General features: G+C 38.6%; 2 protein-coding genes, 1 non-coding gene and 1 pseudogene across 4 annotated transcripts; 3 read left to right on the top strand and 1 right to left on the bottom strand.

Moving 5' to 3' along the window:
* The first annotated feature begins 548 nt into the window (after window positions 1-548).
* Trnah-gug (transfer RNA histidin (anticodon GUG)) lies at window positions 549-620 on the top strand. Its single transcript has one exon. It is a non-coding gene; the product is annotated as a tRNA-His (tRNA).
* A 6,614-nt stretch (window positions 621-7,234) lies between these two features.
* Window positions 7,235-9,961, top strand: LOC146473774 (melatonin receptor type 1B-B-like). Its single transcript, XM_085117606.1, has one exon. The coding sequence runs from the start codon at window positions 8,071-8,073 to the stop codon at window positions 9,025-9,027; it is 957 nt and encodes a 318-aa protein (XP_084973732.1). The 5' UTR covers window positions 7,235-8,070; the 3' UTR covers window positions 9,028-9,961.
* Window positions 9,962-10,550: 589 nt separating this feature from the next.
* On the bottom strand, window positions 10,551-16,844 carry LOC146473773 (uncharacterized; annotated as a pseudogene). The gene is made up of 6 exons (XR_014866279.1): window positions 16,751-16,844; window positions 15,533-15,768; window positions 13,348-13,562; window positions 12,595-12,677; window positions 12,273-12,283; window positions 10,551-11,786 (listed from the first exon to the last, which is right to left on the bottom strand). The product of XR_014866279.1 is annotated as an uncharacterized LOC146473773 (transcript).
* A 5,630-nt stretch (window positions 16,845-22,474) lies between these two features.
* Window positions 22,475-23,739, top strand: LOC146473772 (melatonin receptor type 1B-B-like). The gene has a single exon (XM_085117604.1). It carries the CDS (start codon window positions 22,769-22,771, stop codon window positions 23,723-23,725), a length of 957 nt encoding a protein of 318 aa, XP_084973730.1. The 5' UTR covers window positions 22,475-22,768; the 3' UTR covers window positions 23,726-23,739.

Below are 23,739 nucleotides of genomic sequence, written 5' to 3'. Positions count from 1 at the left end.
CATCATCATCAGAAATATTCTGATTCACCTATTGTGATTAACAATCAGAAGATAATTGAAGGGAAAAATGCGGCATTCTATTTATCAAAACGTTTGGTAAAAAGGTCACTTTCGCTCACAGAATTCGGACGCCCGCCGTTTTGTATCAGACAAGTTCAGGGATTTTCTTTGTTGTTGTTTTGTTTTTTTACGTATCTGTTAACTCTTACTCCTAGGAAAAAGCAAAACAAGGATAGCAAACTAAAGAAAAAAATCAAACAAAAGACTTCAGCTCGTCTGTTGTTACAATCCAGTCATTCTATAAACTTTTGATGGTCATCATCAATCTTATTGCAACAGAATGTATCTCAACCCCATGCATAAGAGGGTAGTTCAGGCTGACGGAGGGAGGGGGGGCCCGAACTTTAATTTATCTTATGGTCATCTCCTATGCAGGCTTCACTAAAATGGACTGCGTGAAACTTAAATGTATATGGTTTTTACCATGAACTATTTCCAAGAGATCACACTGTTTTAGCTTTTCAAAGTCAACTAATTACCATCCACTCGCCGCGATCGTCTAGTGGTTAGGACACTGCGTTGTGGCCGCAGTAACCCAGGTTCGAATCCTGGTCCCGGCATATTTTTATATCATTTTTTTTTTTTTTTTTTGATCTTCGTATTCCTTTATCTTCGTATTCCTCCTTCGGGGACTTAATGGTTGAGCTTTAAACTAATTCTTGGTTTTCACGTGACGTCACCAAATTCTAGAATTCAAAACTGGGAGGCCTACAAAATTTTTACCTTCATTCAAGGAAAGATTACCTAAAAATATGTCTGTTCACAATTTCTTAGAACGATGTCGTGCTTCCTTTTGAAAATAGAACAGTTTCAATTTCCGAGTTTCCATCGTGTGTGACACCAGGAGGACGGCCGTGACAGAGCTTTTCCGTATCTTAAAAATGACTCATCGGGTGATTTTCAGCATTCTAAACAATTTAAGTTTGAGGAGAAATATTAATCTAAACATTCGAAAATTCACAAGGGCAAACAAACATCTTTTCTGGCAAAAGTGAACTCCAGATGTTTTTTCCTATTTCCGGCCGCCATGTTTGTGCCCCTCAGAGGGACACAAACATGGCGTCTCCATACTAAGCTCTATAAATTTATGTGGAACATTTTGTCAAATAACTCGAGTATGGAATGCCGCACAGACCTGACACTTGGACAGATGCCTTATTTATTTATCCTCTATACCATGTCAATTTCTTGACTTCATTCATGGAATGGTTTCGATTTTTTTTTTCAATTGCGTGACAGTGAAAACCGAGAATAAAAGTACAGTCTTAGACCTAAACTTCTTTAAGTGGCAGTATTTTTAATTAATGTCTTACTGTCAATTATTACATCTATCAGTTAGTACGCGTGGTGTGATTGGTCAATTTTGCGGGCCGTATTTCACTGTGCAGCACACTAAACTACAACTAGTTTCCTTTCCCGTGCTCCCGATTAAACTCATTGCCAACGAGTCACCCTCGCGAGGACGCGAGGGTGACGAGGCGGCAGCATTATAAAGCCGACGCGCGAGTTAGTTTTGGTACAGGCAGAAAAAATCTCGAATGAAAATGTAAGCATAAGGTAAGGATAAGGTAATGTAAGAGTGACATCATCGGTGATTGTTTTCGAGCTAGCCAATGGCATCGCGGTATTTTTTATCTAAACCAATCACATCAGGAGTATCACGATCGGTGAGCGCTAGTACCCAAGGCAGATTCTTCTTACACACGCGCGAACTTAAATTTTGTAAACAATATGGCGGCCGAAGTGGCGAATTTAGTTGTCTTCGAGAATAGCAGTGTTTATACGTCTTATTGTATAAGGATGGTGTATAAAAATAGCAAAGATCTTTTTAAGCGCTAGGAAACTTTGCAGAAGTTTTCACGTTTAGGAGCAATCGAATTTTTCCTTTGCACCATCTTATTTTTCGATCCAAACACCACAGAAATGTTCTGATTTCCCCATTGTGATTAACTAGCACAAAACCATTGAATTATAAAATGCCAGATTGTTTAACAATTATTCCATGAGCGCGCGTTGGATATGAGATGGTAAATAGCCAACGAAGGCGCGAAGCGCCGAGTTGGCTATAACTAATCTCATATCCAAAAAGCGCGAATGGAATAATTGTTTTATTAAATTGTCCGTGTTTGGACATTGCTGTTGAAGTTTACTGAATTTTTATATTTTAAGAAAAAATTTCTTTCAAATTTAAACGACCGGATTTTGAGGCAACCTCCGACCAAAGCGCGCGAAACCTAATGATCACATGACACACGAAGCGCTTTGCAAACGGAGTTGAATGAAAAATCGAAAGCGAAGAAAATCGGACACAGTCGGACATCTAAAATTCAAGAAACGTTTAAATGTACGAATTATAACCTTTCTGAGACTAGCATTCAAGTGCTTTTGAAGTTCCAGCTCAACGAGAAGCGTAATAGTTGTGCACATTTGAGCAAATGTTCTGCTGCGTGATTGCAAGCCATCCTGAAATTTTTGAAGGTAACCGGTTGTTATTGTTGTTGTTGTGTGATCTAAAAAATCGTAAAATCTTGCAATTTTGAAGATTTTAAAGGAAACTTCAGAGATACGTACCATTAAATAGTGTCATACCGAACTTTGTGGCTTTTATTGTTGTTATACTGAGATGGCATTGTTTGGTATTTCTTTGATAAGATTGATAAGAATTGCCATCCGTAGTAAATATTATTAAGTTAAAGCTATACGGAATGCTGGAAAAGTTAAGGTTTGAACGGAGACAAGAATAGGAAAAAAACCTTACCCTTACCCTCACCCTTTCCGGTTGGTTAGTGTGGATGAGTTAATCGGAGACCAATCTCGTACCCAGAGTCTTCAGGCTTTTTGGTCAGCGTGTGGGCGTTAGGAGAGACTCCGGGGTACTGGAATTAACTTAATACAGGATTTCTGCGGTAAAACAATGGAAGTCCCATTTTTGGGGCCCGGATTTTGGATTTTGGTTGTTAGGAGAGGTTAGGAAGTTCAAGTTTGCGCTTTTTTCTCGTATCTGCAAGATTTTGTTTCGATACAGACATTGGTTACATAAATATTTCGTTGATAGTCATCCTCAACACTGAAACACAATATCACGCAAGGCAACTCCAACAACTGAAGTCCCTTTGTATCTCTCGTATCATCTAACGAGGGAAACAATTTGTGGATTCGGATTTAGTTGATTTTTTGAGCGGATCGACGGATTCAGCCATTGATTTTAGCGGATCGGCGGATTTACAAACCCTTATTCAGTCACCCCCCTCATAAATCAAACCTATAATTTCTTGTGAATTGGATTCCCACAAGTACTCGAACATTTCCGAGAAAGTCGGTGGCTTAAATAATGATCTGAGATGTCCGCTTCCTCGTCGGCTGGATAAAACGATATCTTGTCCTTGAAACACAATTTCTTCACCGTTTATTATCGGATTTCTGTTGTTGAAACTGTCGAGTATTCCTTAGCAGTTTTTCTTTAGTTTATCGTTTCGAAAACGTGTGTTTCCCTCTGAGAAAGCGAAACTGGCGTCTGAAAATTAATAACCGGTTTTGTGAGACACGATGACAAGGGCCTGGCTTGTTCTCTTTTTTCCTTTTCTTTACGTCGTTTTTATTTTTTTATTTTTTCGGGAGTTCCATAACCCTTTCGATGCCAAGGGCGACTTTAGTCTCCCTACCCATACACTGCTAAAGGAAAAAGAAAACGTAGGCAGATCTTCTTCATCAGATGGTTCGCTGGTTGTCATCTGTAGTTAAACTTTTTGCTGAAGTTCTTCCCCGTTTTTGAATGCAAAATGTCGAAGTCACTCACGGAGAAATTTTTCTTCTCGAGGCATTTGTTTGCGACGTCATCAGCGGGCACTATGGGAATAGGAAGCACGCGCGCGCATATTGGATTTCAGTACGCGAATTTTCTAGCTAAGTTATAAAACACATTTGGAATAGTTCACGGCATGTTTGATCTGTATTTCGATGCAATATCAAGAAATTAAATAACTTTCCGGAAAAAACACAGCCACAATAGTGTACTTTATTGGGCTTTAAATTATTTTCCGTCGCATAAGTTGGAATTAACCACATGCAGTCTGCTTCCTTTCTCTCGAAATTAAACAAGCGAATTCGTGGCTTGCCTTAAAGGGGAAGTATCATGAGGTTTTTGATATCTTTTGTTAAAAATGATGAAATAAGACCTTCAATCACCTGCCAAATAATTCTAGAATGACGAGAGGAACGAAATCAACTCAATTCTTGAAAGAAACAACTCGTGATCTGTTCTAGCGCATTTTGGAAACAAAAATGCGAGAACTTGAAAAACATTAGCCTAATATTTTTCAAGTTTCAATCCAAACCGGCCTACTCTGTCTCTGGCCAGAGGCACTAATCGACAGTTTTATTGCACTGGGGTGATAATTTTTAACAAACTTGACAATTATTTCGTTGTTTCTGTTGACAGTCAAACATTTTTGGGTTTTGAAATGACAGCAAATTTTCGTGATACTTCCCCTTTAAATTAACGCAATTATTCTTTTTGTCGCAAATTAACCAAAGTTCCCGTTTTTCTCTCAGGGAAGCGGTAAAACGATTTTCACCTAACCTCCTTCATCAGCTCGCCGCGATCGTGTTAGAGGTTAAGGCGATGTGCTGTGGAATCGAATAGAAAGTTCCCAAAGGGATTCAGATATGTTTTTTTTTTAAAGAAATTCCATTTTTGCAACAATTGTGAATTTTCTGCCTGAAGTCGGGCACTCGAGTGATTCTCGCTGTCGGGTTCCCTGAGAGTAAATTATCCGGTTGTCTGCCGGCAGGGCAAAGATGATTGAGAAATGGCGTAGTAGGAGTAGCGGAAGTTGAACGAGAGAATTTCGTCCTCCAATTAAACCGCCATCCCTTACTCGCAAGGGTCGCTGGGAACAACACCTGTTCATGCGAGCAAGCCGGCTCTCATTTTGCCGCAGGCTCTGTTTGTTCCGTTACCTCTAAGTTATGTAAGGGGCTGTGGCTCGATCGTGTCTCTAATCTTTAAGAAAGAAACTCGGTGCATCTTGCAATGCGTTTTCGTCCTTTTCCACGGCGTTATTTAGTGGCGTCTCTTTCGCTTCCCTTAAGCGGGGTAGAGATCAGGTTAACTAAATCATCATGATCAGAATTACTTGCACATCATGTATAAAACTAATTCAATACCTTCAATGCCTTCCATCTTACTATTTATTTCATAGTCAATCGATTCCTGTGGTTATAAGTCTTGTGCATTATTTCGTGCTCGTGAATTTCCATGGTATCAGATAGCTTTATTGTACATTTCCTTTCAGTTGGTGCGCGCTGGAAAGCTTAAGAAGTCACCTCGACGGTCTTCAGCATTAAAGCCACAGGCCCAGTAACTATTCTCCGCGCTTACATCGCATAACCCACATTTCATCCACCCACGCCTGACAGTGATCCTGATATTGGATAATACCAGTATTTACCGACACCAGGACTGGGCCAATCAGATTCCGCTATTTCTCCGTAAATATCAACTACAAGAAACTGAGCGACGCTAAATATTTTGTAAGATATTAGGAAAAGTCGACGTCCACGACATGTTTGCTCGGTAGGTCGATATTATATCAAGAGATTAAATAACTTCCCGGAGAAAAACATCCACTTAAGTGTACTTTATTGGACGTTTAATTATTTTCTGTCGCATAAGTTGGAATTAACCACTGTCTATTTCCTTTCTCCCGAAATTAAACTTTCTAATGTGGAGAATTTTGAAAATTCGTTAGACTGTGCTTTACTTCCGTCAAACACATTAAATCACCTGTATTATTTTTACTAAAAGCAGAGTATACAGCAATGAATTTTATATCTGAGGAAAATTTAGAAAACGAGCAGGTGACTGAATATCGATCAGCCCACGTGCGCAAATTAGCATTCTCGGAGTTAATATTTAAATCTATTACATAAGATCGTTCTTACTTGAAGTTTCTAGGTAAAGCAGCTGTTTAAAAACATTACTCAGCTTTTAGCCTTATGTTTACTCTTCAAAGCCCCGAAGAGAATGACGTTTCACGGGTGTAAAATTGATTGTAATCTTTTGGCTGTCAGTTCTTGTACTGATCGCAAACTTCAAAAAAAAAAAAAAAAGGGAAAATAAACTGCAAAGTCATCATTCTGCCAGGGCTAAAATATAATTCAATAGAGAGATTTGGCATTATGTTTACAGCAAACGGCAAACGGCAGAAATGATCACGTGATCATGTTTACCCTTACAATTGCCGTTTGCTGTTTTCAGTTTCTTAGTAAAATTTAGTCAGTATTGTGTTAGTATCAGAGCTCGTTTTGCACTATTCTTATCTGTGTACTAATTAAAAAAACATAAACGCGGATCTCACGTTTCCCGTTTGCCCTAAACGCGATTCTAAGTCTCTCTCATAATAGAGCGGTTTTAGTTGAGTGTTAACCAAAACCAAAGTAATTTTTCTGGCAAATCACAACAGACGTAAACATCGCAGTGGGCTAATGAGAACGCAAAGCAAATAAATGTAACCGGCTAAAGCCCGAGAAAACGCGTGCGATACCTTTCTGGTAGACCAAAGTAGGCGAAAATACAATTTTATGTAACGGTGTAAGTCACGGCCACGCCTCAAGTTTGGTTTAACTTAACTAACGGTTCCCTCAATTAATTACAATAATTTTTAAAGATCTGAAACTTTACCTAGGCTGCGAGTATTTCTTGGTTAGAAATTCAAACGCAACAAAACAAAAGAAGGCAAATTAAGGGACCTGCTGCTGCTGTCAAAGATGTTTTATATCTAAGGTGACAGATAAACTCTTATTTGACTGACAGACAACACACAAATGCAACGTAATACAACCTTGGATTTTACTTAACGCTCCGAAATGTTTCTTTTTCAAATAAACGCAATGAATTTCTGAAGAATCTGTCTGTAGTTCAATTTATTGAAAGTAAAATTTTACGGCCTTGTTTGCTTTCAATATTTTACAATATTAATTTTTTTGTTTTCAGTATAAAGTTTGTAGAATCCAAAAGCCCAATTTTAATTTCACGTATTGGCAACCAAAAACAAAAAAATATTATACAAGTGTCAAAAACACCTGCTTTGAGTCCACACAACACGCGAGCTACCGATTACACTTCTAGTCTGTAACGTGTCTTAACTTTGATGGGTGCTTTCGGGAAAGAAAAGAAATTATACAAATAAATCGACAGAACTTGTCAAGAACCTATTTGGTAAGATGAAGAGGAACTCATTATTTTGATAAAAAAGACTTTTTCCGTCTGCGTAATGTTATTTTTGTCAAACATATCCTTTTGCAGGCGTTTGCTAAGATGAATTCACGGGAATTAGACAAAGGAAATATTTTCGAGATTCCAAATAGTATTGACCAAATTGGAATCATATCCGGCGTTTAAAAATAGAAAGAGTAATTGCTGTAGAGGTTCCAAGCTTCGAACATCATTGGTTGTTGCTGGAAGAGACCTGGATAATAATAATAATTGCTTGAGAGTGCCAGTAGACAAAGAAAAAGTGTGGAGTGGAGGATGAACTTAAAGTCATAATCAATATGCAAGAATGTTACGCGAAGAAACCAGAAAGCAATTGTTTGAAGACATCGATCACCTTCGAGAGACAAGCCGAATGCCAGTAACAGTAAAGAAATAAAGCTCGGCGACTCCTGTTTTCATTCACTTGTAAACTGAGGACTATTTAAGAGGTGATCTCGACATCCACGAAGTTTTTCAAGGGAAGATTTGCCTGAGGCTATCAAAAACAGACCAAAAGGAATTGTACTGACGTGCGCGCGAAAGTTCGAGGCCAGGACATCGGGGCTGACGATCATTCAAGTTGAATTGAAAAAGTTGATAGTTATGCAAAATAGTCTCCTATAAATAACTCTTGAGAGCATTTAAAACCGCCCCGTGAACAACTGACGGACGCAATAGCTTATCAGTCAGCACCACGATAAATGTAACAAGATAGAGATTAGTTGAAATATCTCTACACTAAGGAAGGCTGCAACATGGAGGAATATATGAGGGGCAAAACACAAAAAGCCATTGAAGGATGCATTCTGATTACCATGAATATTCTAGCAATTTGCGGAAACATCTTCGTTTGCTGGGTTGTGTATCGAAAGCGTAAAAACCTTAGTGCACCATATTTACTCGTGTTAGCTCTGGCGGTGTCGGACTTGATGGTGGCCGTGACCTGTTTCCCTCTCTGCGTGCAAGCCTTTCTGTCAGATCGGTGGATTCTTAGCCACGAAATGTGCCAATTTAATGGATTTGTCATTTACTTTTGGGCGGGAATTTCTGTTCCAACGTTGGCTTTAACCGCGGTAAACCGTTATTTTCGCGTCGTTAAAGCCCAGATTTACCGGAATTATTTCACGATAAAAACTAGTTTCACGATGGTAACCGCTGTATGGGTGTTCACACTTTTTGATGGTTTCTTGTCGACATTTGTTGGACCGGTAACATACGAATATAACCCGCGATATGTTTTCTGTATTGGAACATTTACAAGTAAGGCGCACCAGAAGGCCATCGGTTTTTCTCTTCATTTGATCCACGTCTTAATTCCGCTTGTTATCATCATTTTTTGCTACGTCAACGTGTTTCTTACAATACGACGGCACAACGCCAATGTGATGCCCTCGCTCCACGCGGGACAAGGCGCACAGCTCGCGGTTAACGCGTGGGAAATGCGTGTAACGCGACTGTTGTTTTTCATTGTCGTGGGGTTTGTTATTTGTTGGATCCCAGTTATCATAATCGGCCTTTTAGCACATTCATCTTCCGTGAACTTGCCTGACTTCGCCTACGAGTTGTACACGTTTTTCGCTTTCATGTCAGCGGTCATCAACCCCGTCATATACGGCGTGGTGAATCGGGACTTTCGACGAGAATTCCAGCGAAGTTTCAATGTAAATAACTTGCCAAGGCGAGTCAAACTCGGTAGAGGTAGAAAAGCTTAAGGATTGCAAGTATGGACAACGCATGAGTGAGGAGATATTATCTGGTCTGGAACAGGCTATTCTAAATGAAATAAACTATAATTAAAAGAGCCGCCTCTGACGGAAGCAAAGTGTTGGCTTCTGACAAAGAAAAAAAATCAAAGAAAATTACATGCTTGCATGATGCTTTCCTGTGGAAGAAACTGCTTTACAGACTAAAGCATTTTGTTTTCTTGTTATGTCTCTTGCTCTTTGTCAACTAACTGAATTTGCCATTGTTTTGGCTAAGACCTGTATTGGCTACAGTCAATGAAAATTTTCTGATAAACGGTAAATACGTTCAAAGATTTTCATAACTTTTGGTCATCAATTTTATGTTCTAATTCTTTTTGACTTTTGCAAAATTCTAAAATTCATGTTTAAAGTAATATAAGCAAATATATGTAAATTAGAAAACTGTTGACTATCAATTCAAGTTTTAAGTTATTTGATTTGGTAAATTTACCTGTTTCTCCACGGGCGACAAAAACTTTAAAAAAAAAGCATGAAAACAATATAAAATAAGGAAACCAAAAAACATCACAAATTTGCTTAAAAGGAATTTTACACATGCAAGTAAACATTCGGATATACTTGACCGTAAGAAACAAAGCACATTACTTTGGTATATAATATAAGCCAAGAGAAATTGTCTTCTATTAAAGCCAGTAGACTTCCTCTAGGCATCCAGTTTTAAACAGGCTACGTATCAGTTAATGCAAATAAAGACTTATATGTGCCGTTGTTATATAGCTTATATCATTTCTGCTTAGAATCTAACTGAAAGATAGAATTAATATGATGTTTATGTTATGTAGACTCAATGCCAGAAGCCCTCTTTTCAAGTTTCACAAAGGACTGTCAAAAAAGTAAACGGGGACACCTGGTGAGAATATATAATAAAAGTTCTTCAACTTCCAAGATCATTTTTGCGCATGCCTTTTAAAGGGTTACCTGTGTACGCTACTGCAGTTTGATATGTTTGGATTCTTCAGCGGAATTTTAGCTCAACTCAAAAAATATGTCGGGGAACATATTTCAATGCCCCCAACTTATTAGCTCCAGTTGGCCTTATTTCACTCTCTCAACAACATAACAACATTTTTCACCACTTTGTAAACAAAACTGAGGAATTAATATCCACATGTTGTTACCAAACAAGAAAGAAAATAACAGTACATAAATCAGTTCGAATTTCGATTCTGAGGCAATTCAAGACTTCCGAACAGATATTTAACGCCGGAAATAAACCACTGGGTGCCCCGGGCGAAACAAGATATCAAGAAAGCGATGGCAAATTTCTCGTCAGGCGAAATGAACTGCCCGACTTTCCCACATTCCTCTTTTATGCTGCTATTTGTTCGACTCTCCTTGAAAATAAATACTACCTGTACTAGACGTTACAGCCTCTTCCGTAGTAGGCAACTCTGGCCAATCTGGGCTAGGGGGAGGGGGGGTGGAAATAGAACTGTTAAAGGAGAGGATCCGAGACGATGTATTAAGGAATGGAAAGGTATTAAGGAAAGGAAACTTTTAGAACAGTCTTTCAAAGAGATGTAGACTTACTTCTAATTTTAAAGCAACGTATTTAAAAAAGAAGCATGTTTTTGGCTAGTTTTTAATTCTTATCCTTAATTCTTATTCCCCATTGCTGTCTTTATATTTTCTATTTTTAAAACCTTAGTAATTTGTAAAAGCATAAATAGTTTTGTTTTGTTTTTTGTTTTTTCATCTACAGGGCCCCGCTGAATATCAGTTTCGTGATGTAGGCACCCTGTACAAAGCTTGTTATTATTATGTGTATTTGGCAATCTGTGAGGTTGTTATTATTTAATTTAGTTTATTTACTCACCCACACAAAGAGAGCATATAAAACAGGTTGAACAGAAATTGTTGGTAATTACGTTTCACTTAATGTGACAGGGAAGCCTTATGAAGCTATAAGCTTGTATAATTGCAACATCCTGAGACTAGTTAATTGAAAACGTGGCTTCAAGCAGAGTTTATTGTATTAGTTATGTTCTAAGAAGCAAATTAATGTTTTACAGCCAACCTACAGTTTCTATGTTCATAATCGAACCGAATGCAAATCCGATGTGCGGGGAGTGCAACCTCGTTCCAGGGTTTCTCCTCCCTGGTACGTGAAGAGGAGAGACCCTGGCAACGAGGTTGCGCTGAGAGAGCGGGAAGAGCTTAGTCCCTTTCACCGCAGTGGGCCTTCGCGTTTAACAAGCATAACAATCAAATATGTGTTTGTCAAGGTGAGCAGTACTGCCCTTGAAATGTCGTGAGATCAAATCCCGTTGTGGTGAAAGTTTTTACTTTGTTTCCGTCGATTCAAAATAATTTCTCTTCCGCTTAGTTAGCGCCCTTGATTATGGAATTCAAGCTCAGCGCTGCTTACTCTAGTACTCTAAAATACACATAAAAGCCATAATTTCTATCACAATTTGAGGTGCTACGTGACTCAAACACTTTCATGATAGACAACACGTCTGTTTCAAATAAGAATTTTTCCTTTTCCAGAAAGAAAGTCCTGTAACGCTTGCAGTCGTCTTTTGTTGTCATCCGCCTCTGTGAGCCCCCGGCCTTTAACAGGTGCCTCGAACTCCAGATCTTCTTTCTCAAAGAATTGTGGGTAATCCTCAGCGTACAGCTCGCGGAGCTGTTCAAACGTTCTTCCAATGAAGCCGTCATCGCTGTCAGCTTGTTCTCTCAGTTCTGTCAGACAGTTCCTTAAACTGGTCGATACAGGGAATCACAGTTACCGCTAATTTCCTAATAAAATGTTTGGAGGACATTTTTAGGAGCGTATTTTTGGTCAGCAGGTGATAGCGATTGTTAGAGAAACCAGTTAAATGAAGTCACCTGGAGAGGAGTGAGTGCATGTATGCGAAAATTGTCCGCAATTAACTTGCGGCAGCGTATCGACTAAAGGCATATGAACGATCTGTATACTTGTGAATAGTAAGAGTCCACGGGCTCCTCTGTTGTCATAGTAATGGTTGGACGTATCTAATGCGGCCTTTTTTTGTCTTCTGGGCCGAGGAATGGGGCGGATTTGCCCCCTCGCCACCCCCCTCCATAACGTCGTAAGTAGCCATGGTAATGAAAACTTGGGAGGGTAGATAGTGTGTGGAAAGATGTTTCTTTTGAGGTCTATAACGGGAAGTAATGACGTCATATTATGTGGGCATTACGTTACGATTTCATTTTAAGAACAGTACTCTTCCGATTTCTGAAAAAAGAGTGCCATGGTAACATCACATTCATGGAACATACCAAATTGTTTCCAGATAAATTTCTAAGAAAAAGTATCAAGTTTCGTGCCATTTTTTAGAGCAGAATCCGCCCACTCCCTTCCCTAGGTCTAGATATGGTTGATGCAAAGATAATTATCAAACTGACCGAGAGTCGTTAAAAAGAGACCAGGCTTTCCTAAAATATCAAAATTGTGTCATCAACGTAACTACAATTTAATGGCAGTAAGTTAAAGCATGAAAGAAGGCAAAGTTCAGCTTTTAAAAAGGTCAGCGAAATAAGTCATACCAAGTACGGTCGAGTATAAATCCACCAATAGAATGCGTCTTCCATGTCGTAATCCCTCTTCTTGTAGTTATTGTTCTTGACGCCTAAACACAGAAATATTAAGCGATTAAATAAATACTGGAAAGTTCGATAAACGACTTGTTATACGGAATTTCGATCTTTAGGTCTAGGCAATACACTTAACACTCAAGTATCGCATTTTGGTATGTATAATTATAATTATAGAATTTATAATGATTTTCTATTATAGAACATTCACATTGCTGCAATTACTACCATAATAACCTACGATTTGCTTGCTCCTATCTGCCCTCGTAGCTCAGTCGTAAGAGCATCGGTCGTGGATCCGATTCCCGTCGAGGTCGGAGAATTTTTTCTTTGCCTCGTGCGATCTCCCATTTCCTTACTAGGGCTAAAGTTCAGTGGAAAATTCATGGTTCACTTTAGCACTTTAACATACACTGCAGAGTTAATTCTCTTCCTGTACCTCTGATATCTCGTCTCACAAACCCACATCACATAACAGTATGACTTTCTGAAAGGAAAAGTCCTTGGTATGCAGCCATATATCATGCAGGCACATGAGCCATACAGCCACTATGTGTTGTAGTCTGGTTTGCACTGGTTGGTGGAATTACGTCCAACAAAAAACACACATTTGAAATTGCGGTGCAACTGTATATAAATTGTATTATAACTTAGTAAGTTGTTCTCTTGTTTAAGCCAGTCAATTGCTACTCATTCCGCACTCACCCGGAATATGATACACAGAGGGTGGGTACATCCCCCACAGTTTCGCGCCCTGCACAAGAGCCAGCCACCCCGTTGTATTTGCAGGATCAACAGGCCAACCCGAACCACTTCGCTTGGCAGCCATGATAATCCAGCGCCAGTCGAGACGGAGATCCTCATCCAAGCCTGTCAAGAAGTCATCTGATTCGGGAAAAGAAATCTGGTACGGCATAATACTGTAAAAGCAAGGGAATGGAAGATTATTTTCTGTCCTTGGGATCGTTTCCCAAAAAGCTCCTAAAATGTTTTGGAGGAACAGTATTGTTAAAGGATATCTCCACTCTGACAACAACTTTGTATGAAATTGTTGGAAAAAGTGTTTATGTTCTAAATTTTAGTTGAAAAGTGGAAACAACATTTAATTTTGCTTAAAGTTAGATATGATAATCCTCTATTTTCGCTTTTAAATTTCCCGAGCACCGCCATTTTGGATTTTACGACGTCATACGATTGCCGCTCTTGTCAGTAAGCTGAAATTCTTTTGTGTGACGTCATGAAATTCAACATGGCTGCGCCCGAGAAATTTAAAAGCAAAAATAGGCGACAATCAAATCCTTTTTTTTTTTGTTCGACAAAGTAAATATTATATCTACGTTTTCGAACGAAATTTGAAATTAGAAAGTATTTTAAACAATTCAGTTGACGTTAATTAACACATTAAATAGAGAATTAAACAAATTGTCAACCTGGTTTGCAGCAAACCGGCTCTCCTTGAATTTAGCCAAGACTAATTTTATGGTATTCAAGCCTTGGCAAAAGAAGCAATCCTTTGAATTTCAAGTTTTCATAAATGAGCAGCCTATCCTTCGTGTTTCTGACACCATGTTTTTGGGTGTTTTATTAGATGACAATTTGACCTGGAAATCGCATATATCCTTAACAGCAAATAAATTATCCAAATCTATAGGTATTATTCATAAATCTAGATTCTTTCTCTCTACTCACTCCCTTCGTACTTTATACAATTCTATGATCCTTCCATATTTATATTATTGCAATTTAGCTTGGGCTGGTACCTATAAGTCAAACCTTCAAAGAATTGTAACGATACAGAAACGTGCGTTAAGAATAGTAAGCAATTCTACATACATTGCCCATACTGGCCCTATTCTTAAGGAACTTAAACTCTTAAAATTTCGTGATATCCATTCGTTTTAATTAGGTACTTTTATGTTCTCATTCAAGAACTCTACACTCCCTTCCAAATTCAATAACTTTTTTTACTGAATATTCAAATCCATAATTATAATACTAGGAATGCTCAGTCCTTCCGCTCGCCACTGTGCAGAACGAACACCAGGAAGTTTTCAATTTACTTTCAAGGTCCAAACTTTTATAATTCGCTAAATTCTGACATAACTAGTTCTCCCTCCTCCGCTTGTTTTAAAAGAAAGCTTAAAGATTTTCTTCTCTCTAGCTATTAACTTCTGTAAGGCTGTATTTCTTAACTAACTTACTTAATATGTGTGTGCGTGTGTGTGTGTACGTGTGCGCGGTCAAAGTTAATTATCATAAGTCCATATTGTAATTCTAATATAAGATAGCTATTTTTTAAAAGTGAGGAAGCCTGACTTTATAAGCCTCGTGGGTTCTTTCGGGTTTTCTCGCCATTTATTTTCTTTCGTCAATTTTCATCATTTTTTTTTTCCATCTGTATAATTGTTGTATATGGCAAAATGAATATTGTATTGTATTGTATTGTATTGTATTGTATTGTATTGTATTGTATTGTATTGTATTGTATTGTATTGTATTGTATTGTATTGTATTGAATTGTATTGTATTGAGGTTTCTAGTTTATGACGGTCGGTGGTAGAGTTTCATGAAAAATAGCACAACATGTGTTTATAAGTTTAGTAAAGTTCTTAAGATGTTGACTTTTCAAATTTTTTAAGAGTAATATTATAAGAATTTTGAGCCAGAAATGTTTTCCAAAATTCGAAAACCGAACAAACACGTGTAGGTCCTAAATTGATAACTAATTTTAGACCAAAACAGCTCAAAATCCAAACTCCATTGGGGTCGGACGTACTTATATAGTTTATATCGGGAAGCAATCCAGGCATTAACTGTTTTCAATTTAAGAATATTAGAGACATGGTGAGGGAGATTTCTAAGAATTATCCTATATCTTAATCTACGTTACCCGTCTCAGCTCAGGATACAAGTCGAACACATCTGACATGAATATCACCCATGGCGCTGTTTCGTTTGCTGCCCGTTCTTTCAAGTATTTAACGTAGCTGTTTAAAGCCACTGGCGTTGTCCTCTGCCCCACAAAAACGCCGTCGGCTATACGAGGGTCGTGCTGAAACTGCTCGAAGGGCCAGTTTTTCATCGCTTTCCAGTCATCCATCATACCAGTGATAATACATGCCTCAGCTTGAAATAAATATTCTATTATGGAACTTAACGATCGAGAGTTATATTCGGAAATATATTACCAACATTACGCGCAATTACATCTGCTAATTTGTGCTTAGAGCAGTTTTCATTTGAGTTTTGAAAGCAATTTCGCGTTTGCTTGGTTTTTGCTTTACTATGCAGTTTAATTTTCAAACCTCACGCCACCTCTGAACCAATGAGGACCAAAACCAATCGTGACGTGGTCGTACGCGTTTTCCCGCGCTTGGCGCTGGCTACATGCATTTGCCTCGAGTTCTGATTGGTCCTTTGCGTTGTTTGGGTTTTTTTGTACGTTGGGTTTGGTTTTACGACACTCAATTGAAAACCACTTTATGTTTACCAATTACCGTCTTGTATGTTATGTGCTCATGTACACCATATAGCCGATCGCAACGGCAAAGCCTCACACCTTACCCACTATTCAGTCACGCAAGAACGAGACTCGAGGACGTTGACATTAAATCAATCTCTTTTTACAATCTAGGAGGGTTGGCGAAATGTAAGATATTTAGTGGCCAGCAGAGAGAGAAAGTTTACTTTGAAATCTTGTTCATTTTATCGAAAAGTCAATCAAATTCATTAAAACCTTTTGAGGATGTATGGGCCTTCAATCAGAGTGTTTTAAAAGAATTTATACGAGAGTTTGACTCTCGAGCCCTCATGAATTGACCAATCAACGCAAATTGCTATGAACATTGCTTATTGATACGGAGAGCTCACTAAGGGTAGCACGTACCAGCGTGTAAAACAAGTAAACTTTCTAGTCTCTTTAGCCACCAAATGCAATTCAGAAACTTTGTTGGTATGCATTTCCAACCGAGCTTTCCCGGTTTGGCCAGATTTTAAATAACGGTATCTGTGTATGTTTTTGTTGCCTTTTTATCTTTATTTGCGTGCACATCATTTCGTTACTTCCTAAAGATCACACTGTTTTACCTTTTCAAAGTCAACCAATTACCATCCACCTCCTTGGTGGCTCGCCGCGATCGTCTAGTGGTTAGGACACTGCGTTGTGGCCGCAGTAACCCAGGTTCGAATCCTGGTCCCGGCATATTTTTTCTAACAGTTTTTTTTTTTTAATCTTCTTATTCCTTTATCTTCGTATTCCTCCTTTGCGGACTTAATGGTTGAGCTTTAAACTAATAAAAGTACAGTCTTAGACCTAAACTACTTTACATGGCAGTATTTTTAATTAATATCTTACAGTCAATTATTACATCTCTCAGTTAGTACGCGCGGTGTGATCGGTCAATTTTGCGGGCCGTATTTCACTGTGCGGCATACTAAACTTCAACTAGTTTCCGTTCCCGCGTTCCCGACTAAACTCATAGTATAATAAATATCTTACTAACCTCGTTTTCTCGGTCCGTACTGTAAGTTACGAAAAACAACAACAACAAAAAACTCGGTCCGTAACTTACAGTAGGGAACTCGAGTTCGGTTAGTTATAGGTATATATAGTTAGCTTTATTTTTTAGGTTTTCAGGAACCCAGTAAATATCAGCATTTTCATAAGGATTTACTTTCAGAAATTGTCATGACGTCATAGATATAGGTCACGTGATTTCCTATGTGCTCGGTAGTTGAAGTTTGGAGAGCACGAAAGGTGTGCAAGTGCCCTCCAAACTTCCCAAGTGCTTCATATCTCGATGAACGCACAGCTGACTCATGAACCAATTGTTTTATAACATTTGCAACACGGTAGTGTAACCCGTTTATTCTAGGTTGACCGGAGGTTTACCAAGCATTCACCCAATGTGCATAATGGTAGTAAACAACCCCATGTTCAGTAAAAATACACAACTTACAGGGTAAAAAATGCCACACACTTTTGGTTTAAAATAGTTGAAGTTTCTAATTATCGAATAAAAGACACTGGTTACTATTTAAAAGTTTTCCAACAAACAAACTTGAAATTTTGATCCTCGCGTTACATGGGAGAATTCTTTCCGCTCGCGAGGACATGTTTGTTTACGAAAGATTTACGGTGTTGTAACGTTTCATCAATGAAAGTAGAAAGAAAATAGACAACTGAAGCTTTTCTAAATGAAAAATTTAGTCAGATAACTTTAAATATTTTTTTTTAAGAAGCAAAGGTGTACAATTTTTTTATCCGAAGCGATAAACGCGCAAGCGATTTGAAGAACTGCAAGTCCATTTTGAAGTGAATTTATCGAACCGCGCGGAGCACGGTTTTCAAAAATTTTGAACAAAACTGTTAGGAATACGAAGAATCGGTCAATTACAAAAGTATTTAAGTACAAATTCACAAATAAATGAAGGGGGTCAATAGGTCTACGGATCGGCGGATTTGGTAAATATTTTAGCCCGGATTCTGGATTCAGAGCGAAATTTTTAACGGATCTGCGGATCCTATGATCACAGCGGATCGCGGTTTTATCCAGTTTTGGGGCCCGGATTTTGGATTTTGGTTGTTAGGAAGTTCAAGTTTGCTCTTTTTTTCTCGTATCTGCAAGATTTTGTTTCGATACAGACGTTGGTTACATAAATATTTCGTTGATAGTCATCCTCAACGCTGAAAAACATTATCACGCAAGGCAACTCCAACAACTGAAGTCGCTTTGTATCTCTCCCCCCCCCATAAATCAAACCTGTAATCTCTTGTGAATTGGATTTCCACAAGTACTCGAACATTTCCAAGAAAGTCCGTGGCTTAAAAAATTATCTGAGATGTCTGCTTCCTCGTCGGCTGGATAAAACGATAACTTGTCCGTGAAACACAATTTCTTCACCGTTTGTTGTCGGATTTCTGTTGTTGAAACTGTCGAGTCTTTCTTTGCAGTTTTTCTTTAGTTTATCGTTTCGAAAAGGACGGGTGTGCTTCCCTCTGAGAAAGCGAAACTGGCGTCTGAAAATTAATAACCGGTGTTCTGAGACACGATGACAAGGGCCTTGCTTGTTCTCTTTTTTCCCTTTTTTTTTTTTACGTCTTTTTTATTTATATTTTTTTGGGAGTTTAATAACCCTTTTGATGCCAAGGGCGACTTTAGTCTCCCTACCCATACACTGCCAAAGGAAAAAGAAAAAGTAGGCAGATCTTCTTCATCAGATGGTTCGCTGGTTGTCATCTGTAGTTAAACTTTTTACTGAAGTTTTGCCCGTTTTTGAATGCAAAATGCCGAAGTCACTCACTAAGAAATTTTTCTTCTCGAGGCATTTGTTTGCGACGTCATCAGCGGGCACAATGGGAATAGGAAGCACGCGCGAGCATATTGGATTTCAGTACGCGAATTTTCTAGCTATGTTATAAAACACATAGGAATAGTTCACGGCATGTTTGATCTGTATTTCGATGCAATATCACAGCCACAATAATGTACTTTATTTGACTTTAAATTATTTTCTGTCGCATAAGTTGGAATTAACCACATGCAGTCTGCTTCCTTTCTCTCGAAATTAAACTAGCGAATTCGTGGCTTGCCTTAAATTAACGCAATTATTCTTTTTGTCGCAAATTAACCAAAGTTCCCGTTTTTTTCTCAGGGAAGCGGTAAAACGATTTTCACCTAACCTCATCGATCAGCTCACTGCGATCGTCTTAGTGGTTAGGGCGATGTGCTGTGGAATCGAAGAGAAAATTCCCAAGGGGATTTATCTATATTTTTCTTTTAAAAAAATTCCATTTTTGTAACAGTTGTGAATTGTCTGCCTGAAGTCGGGCACTCGCAGTGATTCTCGCTGTCGGGTTCCGTGAGATTAAATTATCCGGTTGTCTGCCGTTCAGAATTAAGAAAACTTTTCGTCTGCAAGGCAAAGATGATTGAGAAATGGCGTAGTAGGAGTAGCGGAAGTTGAACGAGAGAATTTCGTCCTCCAATTAAACCGCCATCCCTTACGCGCAAGGGTCGCTAGGAACAACATTTGTTCATGCGAGCAAGCGCACTCATTTTGCCGCAGGCTCTGTTTTTTCCGTTACCTCTAAGTTATGCAAGAGGCTGTGGCTCGATGGTATCTTGAATCTTGAAGAAAGAAACTCGTTGCATCTTGAATGCGTTTTCGTCCTTTTACGCGGCGCTATTCAGTGACATTTTTTTTTTCGTTTACCTTAAGCAGGGAAAGAGATCACTATCATCATGATCAGAAATACTCCCACATCATGTGTAAAACTAATTCAATGCCGTCAATGCCTTCAATCTTACTATTTATTTCATAGTCAATCGATTCCTGTGGTTATAATGTTATATATGGTTGTGCATTATTTCGTGCTCGTGTCTTTCGTTGTATCAGATAGCTTTATTGTACATTCATTTCAGTTGGTGCGCGCTGGAAAGCTTAAGAAGTCACCTCGACAATCTTCAGCATTAAATCGACGGGCCCATTAAATATTCCCCGCGCTTACATCCCATAACCCACATTCCATCCACCCACGCCTATTAATATATTAGACAGTGATCCTGATATTGGACAATACCCGTATTTACCGACACAAGGACTGGGCCAATCAGTCACCGCTATTTCACCGTAAATATCAACTACAAGAAACTGAGCGACGCTAAATATTTCATAAGACATAAGGAAAAGTCCAAGATATGTTTGCTCGGTATCTCGATATCATATCAAGAAATTAAATAACTTGCCGGAAAAACCAGCCACTTTAGTGTACTTTATTGGACTTTTAATTATTTTCCGTTGGGTTGGAATTAACCGCTGTCTATTCCCTTTCTCCCGAAATTAAACTTTCTAATGTGGAGAATTTTGAAAACTGTGCTTCACTTCCGTGAAAGACATTAAATCACCTGTATTATTTTTACTAAAAGCAGAGTACACAGCAATGAACTTATATCTGAGAAAAATTTAGAAAACGTGCCGGTGACTGACTGAATATTGATCAGCGCACGTGCGCAAATTAGGATTCTCAGAGTTAATATTTTAATCTATTACATAAGATCGTTCTTACTTGAAGTTTCTAGGTAGTCACGAAATGGCAGCTGTTAGTTAAGCATTACTCAGCTTTTAGCCTTATGTTTACTCTTCAAAAATCCGAAGAAAATGACGTTTTACGGGTGTAAAATTGATTGTAATATTTTGGCTGTCAGTTCTTGTACTGATCGGAAACTTCAAAAGAAAAAAAAAGGGAAAATAAACTGCAAACTCATCATTCTGCCAGGGCTAAAATATAATTCAATAGAGAGATTTGGTGTTATGTTTACAGCAAACGTCAACCGGCAGAAATGACCACGTGATCATGTTTACCCTTACAATTGCCGTTCGCTGTTTTCAGCTTCTTAGTAAAATTGAGTAGCATTGTGTTAGCATAAGAGCTCATTTTGCACTATTCTAATCCGTGTACTGATTAACATAAACGCAAATCTCACGTTTGCCGTTTCCCCTAAACGCGATTCTAAATCTATCTCATAATAGAGCGGGTTTTAGTTGAGTGTTAACCAAAACCAAAGTGATTTCTCTGGCAAATCACAACAGACGTAAACATCGCAGTGGGCTAATGAGAACGCAAAGTAAATAAGTGTAACCGGCTAAAGCCCGGGAAAACGCGTGCGATACCTTTCTGGTAGACCAAAGTAGGCGAAAATACAATTGTATGTAACGGTGTAAGCCACGGCCACGCCTCAAGATTGGTTTAACTTAACTAACGGTTCCCTTAATTAATTACAAAAATTTTTTAAGATCTGAAACTTTACTTAGGCTACGAGTATTTCTTGGTTAGAAAATTCAAACGCAACAAAACAAAAGAAGGCAAATTAAGGGACCTGCTGCTGCTGTCAAAGATGTTTTATATCTAAGGTGACAGATAAACTCTTATTTGACTGACAGACAACACACAAATGCAACGTAATACAACCTTGGATTTTACTTAACGCTCCGAAATGTTTCTGTTTCAAATAAACGCAATGAATTTCTGAAGAATCTGTCTGTAGTTCAATTTATTGAAAGTAAAATTTTACGGCCTTGTTTGCTTTCAATATTTTACAATATTAATTTTTCAGTTTGTTTTCAGTATAAAGTTTGTAGAGCTCAAAAGCCCAATTTTAATTTCACGTATTGGCAACCAAAAACAAAAAAATATCTTATACAAGTGTCAAAAACACCTGCTTTGAGTCCACACAACACGCGAGCTACCGATTACACTTCTAGTCTGTAACGTGTCTTAACTTTGATGGGTGCTTTCGGGAAAGAAAAGAAATTATACAAATAAATCGACAGAACTTGTCAAGAACCTATTTGGTAAGATAAAGAGGGACTCATTATTTTGATAAAAAAGACTTTTTCCGTCTGCGTAATGTTATTTTTGTCAAACATATCCTTTTGCAGGCGTTTGCTAAGATGAATTCACGGGAATTAAACAAAGGAAATATTTTCGAGATTCCAAATAGTATTGACCAAATTGGAATCATGTCCGGCGTTTAAAAATAGAAAGAGTAATTGCTGTAGAGGTTCCAAGCTTCGAACATCATTGGTTGTTGCTGGAAGAGACCTGGATAATAATAATAATTGCTTGAGAGCGCCAGTAGGCAAAGAACAAGTGTGGAGTGGAGGATGAACTTGAAGTCATAATCAATATGCAAGAATGTTACGCGAAGAAACCAGAAAGCAATAGTTTGAAGACATCGATCACCTTCGAGAGACAAGCCGAATGCCAGTAACAGTAAAGAAATAAAGCTCGGCAACTCCTGTTTTCATTCACTTAGAGGTGATCTCGACGTCCACGAAGTTTTTCAAGGGAAGATTTGCCTGAGGCTATCAAAAAGAGACCAAAAGCAATTGTACTGACGTGCACGCGAAAGTTCGAGGCCAGGACATCGGGGCTGACGATCATTCAAGTTGAATTGAAAAAGTTGATAGTTATGCAAAATAGTCTCCTATAAATAACTCTTGAGAGCATTTAAAACCGCCCCGTGAACAACTGACGGACGCAATAGCTTATCAGTCAGCACCACGATAAATGTAACAAGATAGAGATTAGTTGAAATATCTCTACACTAAGGGAGGCAGCAACATGGAGGAATATTTGAGGGGCAAAACACAAAAAGCCATTGAAGGATGCATTCTGATTACCATGAATATTCTAGCAATTTGCGGAAACATCTTCGTTTGCTGGGTTGTGTATCGAAAGCGTAAAAACCTTAGTGCACCATATGTACTCGTGTTAGCTCTGGCGGTGTCGGACTTGATGGTGGCCGTGACCTGTTTCCCTCTCTGCGTGCAAGCCTTTCTGTCAGATCGGTGGATTCTTAGCCACGAAATGTGCCAATTTAATGGATTTGTCATATACTTTTGGGCGGGAATTTCTGTTCCAACGTTGGCTTTAACCGCGGTAAACCGTTATTTTCGCGTCGTTAAAGCCCAGATTTACCGGAATTATTTCACGATAAAAACTAGTTTCACGATGGTAACCGCTGTATGGGTGTTCACACTTTTTGATGGTTTCTTGTCGACATTTGTTGGACCGGTAACATACGAATATAACCCGCGATATGTTTTCTGTATTGGAACATTTACAAGTAAGGCGCACCAGAAGGCCATCGGTTTTTCTCTTCATTTGATCCACGTGTTAATTCCGCTTGTTATCATCATTTTTTGCTACGTCAACGTGTTTTTTACAATACGACGGCACAACGCCAATGTGATGCCCTCGCTCCACGCGGGACAAGGCGCACAGCTCGCGGTTAACGCGTGGGAAATGCGTGTAACGCGACTGTTGTTTTTCATTGTCGTGGGGTTTGTTATTTGTTGGATCCCAGTTATCATAATCGGCCTTTTAGCACATTCATCTTCCGTGAACTTGCCTGACTTCGCCTACGAGTTGTACACGTTTTTCGCTTTCATGTCAGCGGTCATCAACCCCGTCATATACGGCGTCGTGAATCGGGACTTTCGACGAGAATTCCAGCGAAGTTTCAATGTAAATAACTTGCCAAGGCGAGTCAAACTCGGTAGAGGTAGAAAAGCTTAAGGATTACAAGTATG

Source organism: Pavona decussata, unplaced genomic scaffold (genome assembly GCF_977016875.1).
Source record: "Pavona decussata unplaced genomic scaffold, jaPavDecu1.1 SCAFFOLD_92, whole genome shotgun sequence".
In the NCBI taxonomy this organism is placed as follows: domain Eukaryota; kingdom Metazoa; phylum Cnidaria; class Anthozoa; order Scleractinia; family Agariciidae; genus Pavona; species Pavona decussata.
This window is presented reverse-complemented; position numbering and strand designations above follow the sequence as displayed.

Bases quoted from the DNA above. Each gene is read 5' to 3' on its own strand.
- LOC146473774 (XM_085117606.1), top strand. From the start codon at position 8,071: ATGGAGGAATATATGAGGGGCAAAACACAAAAAGCCATTGAAGGATGC.
- LOC146473772 (XM_085117604.1), top strand. From the start codon at position 22,769: ATGGAGGAATATTTGAGGGGCAAAACACAAAAAGCCATTGAAGGATGC.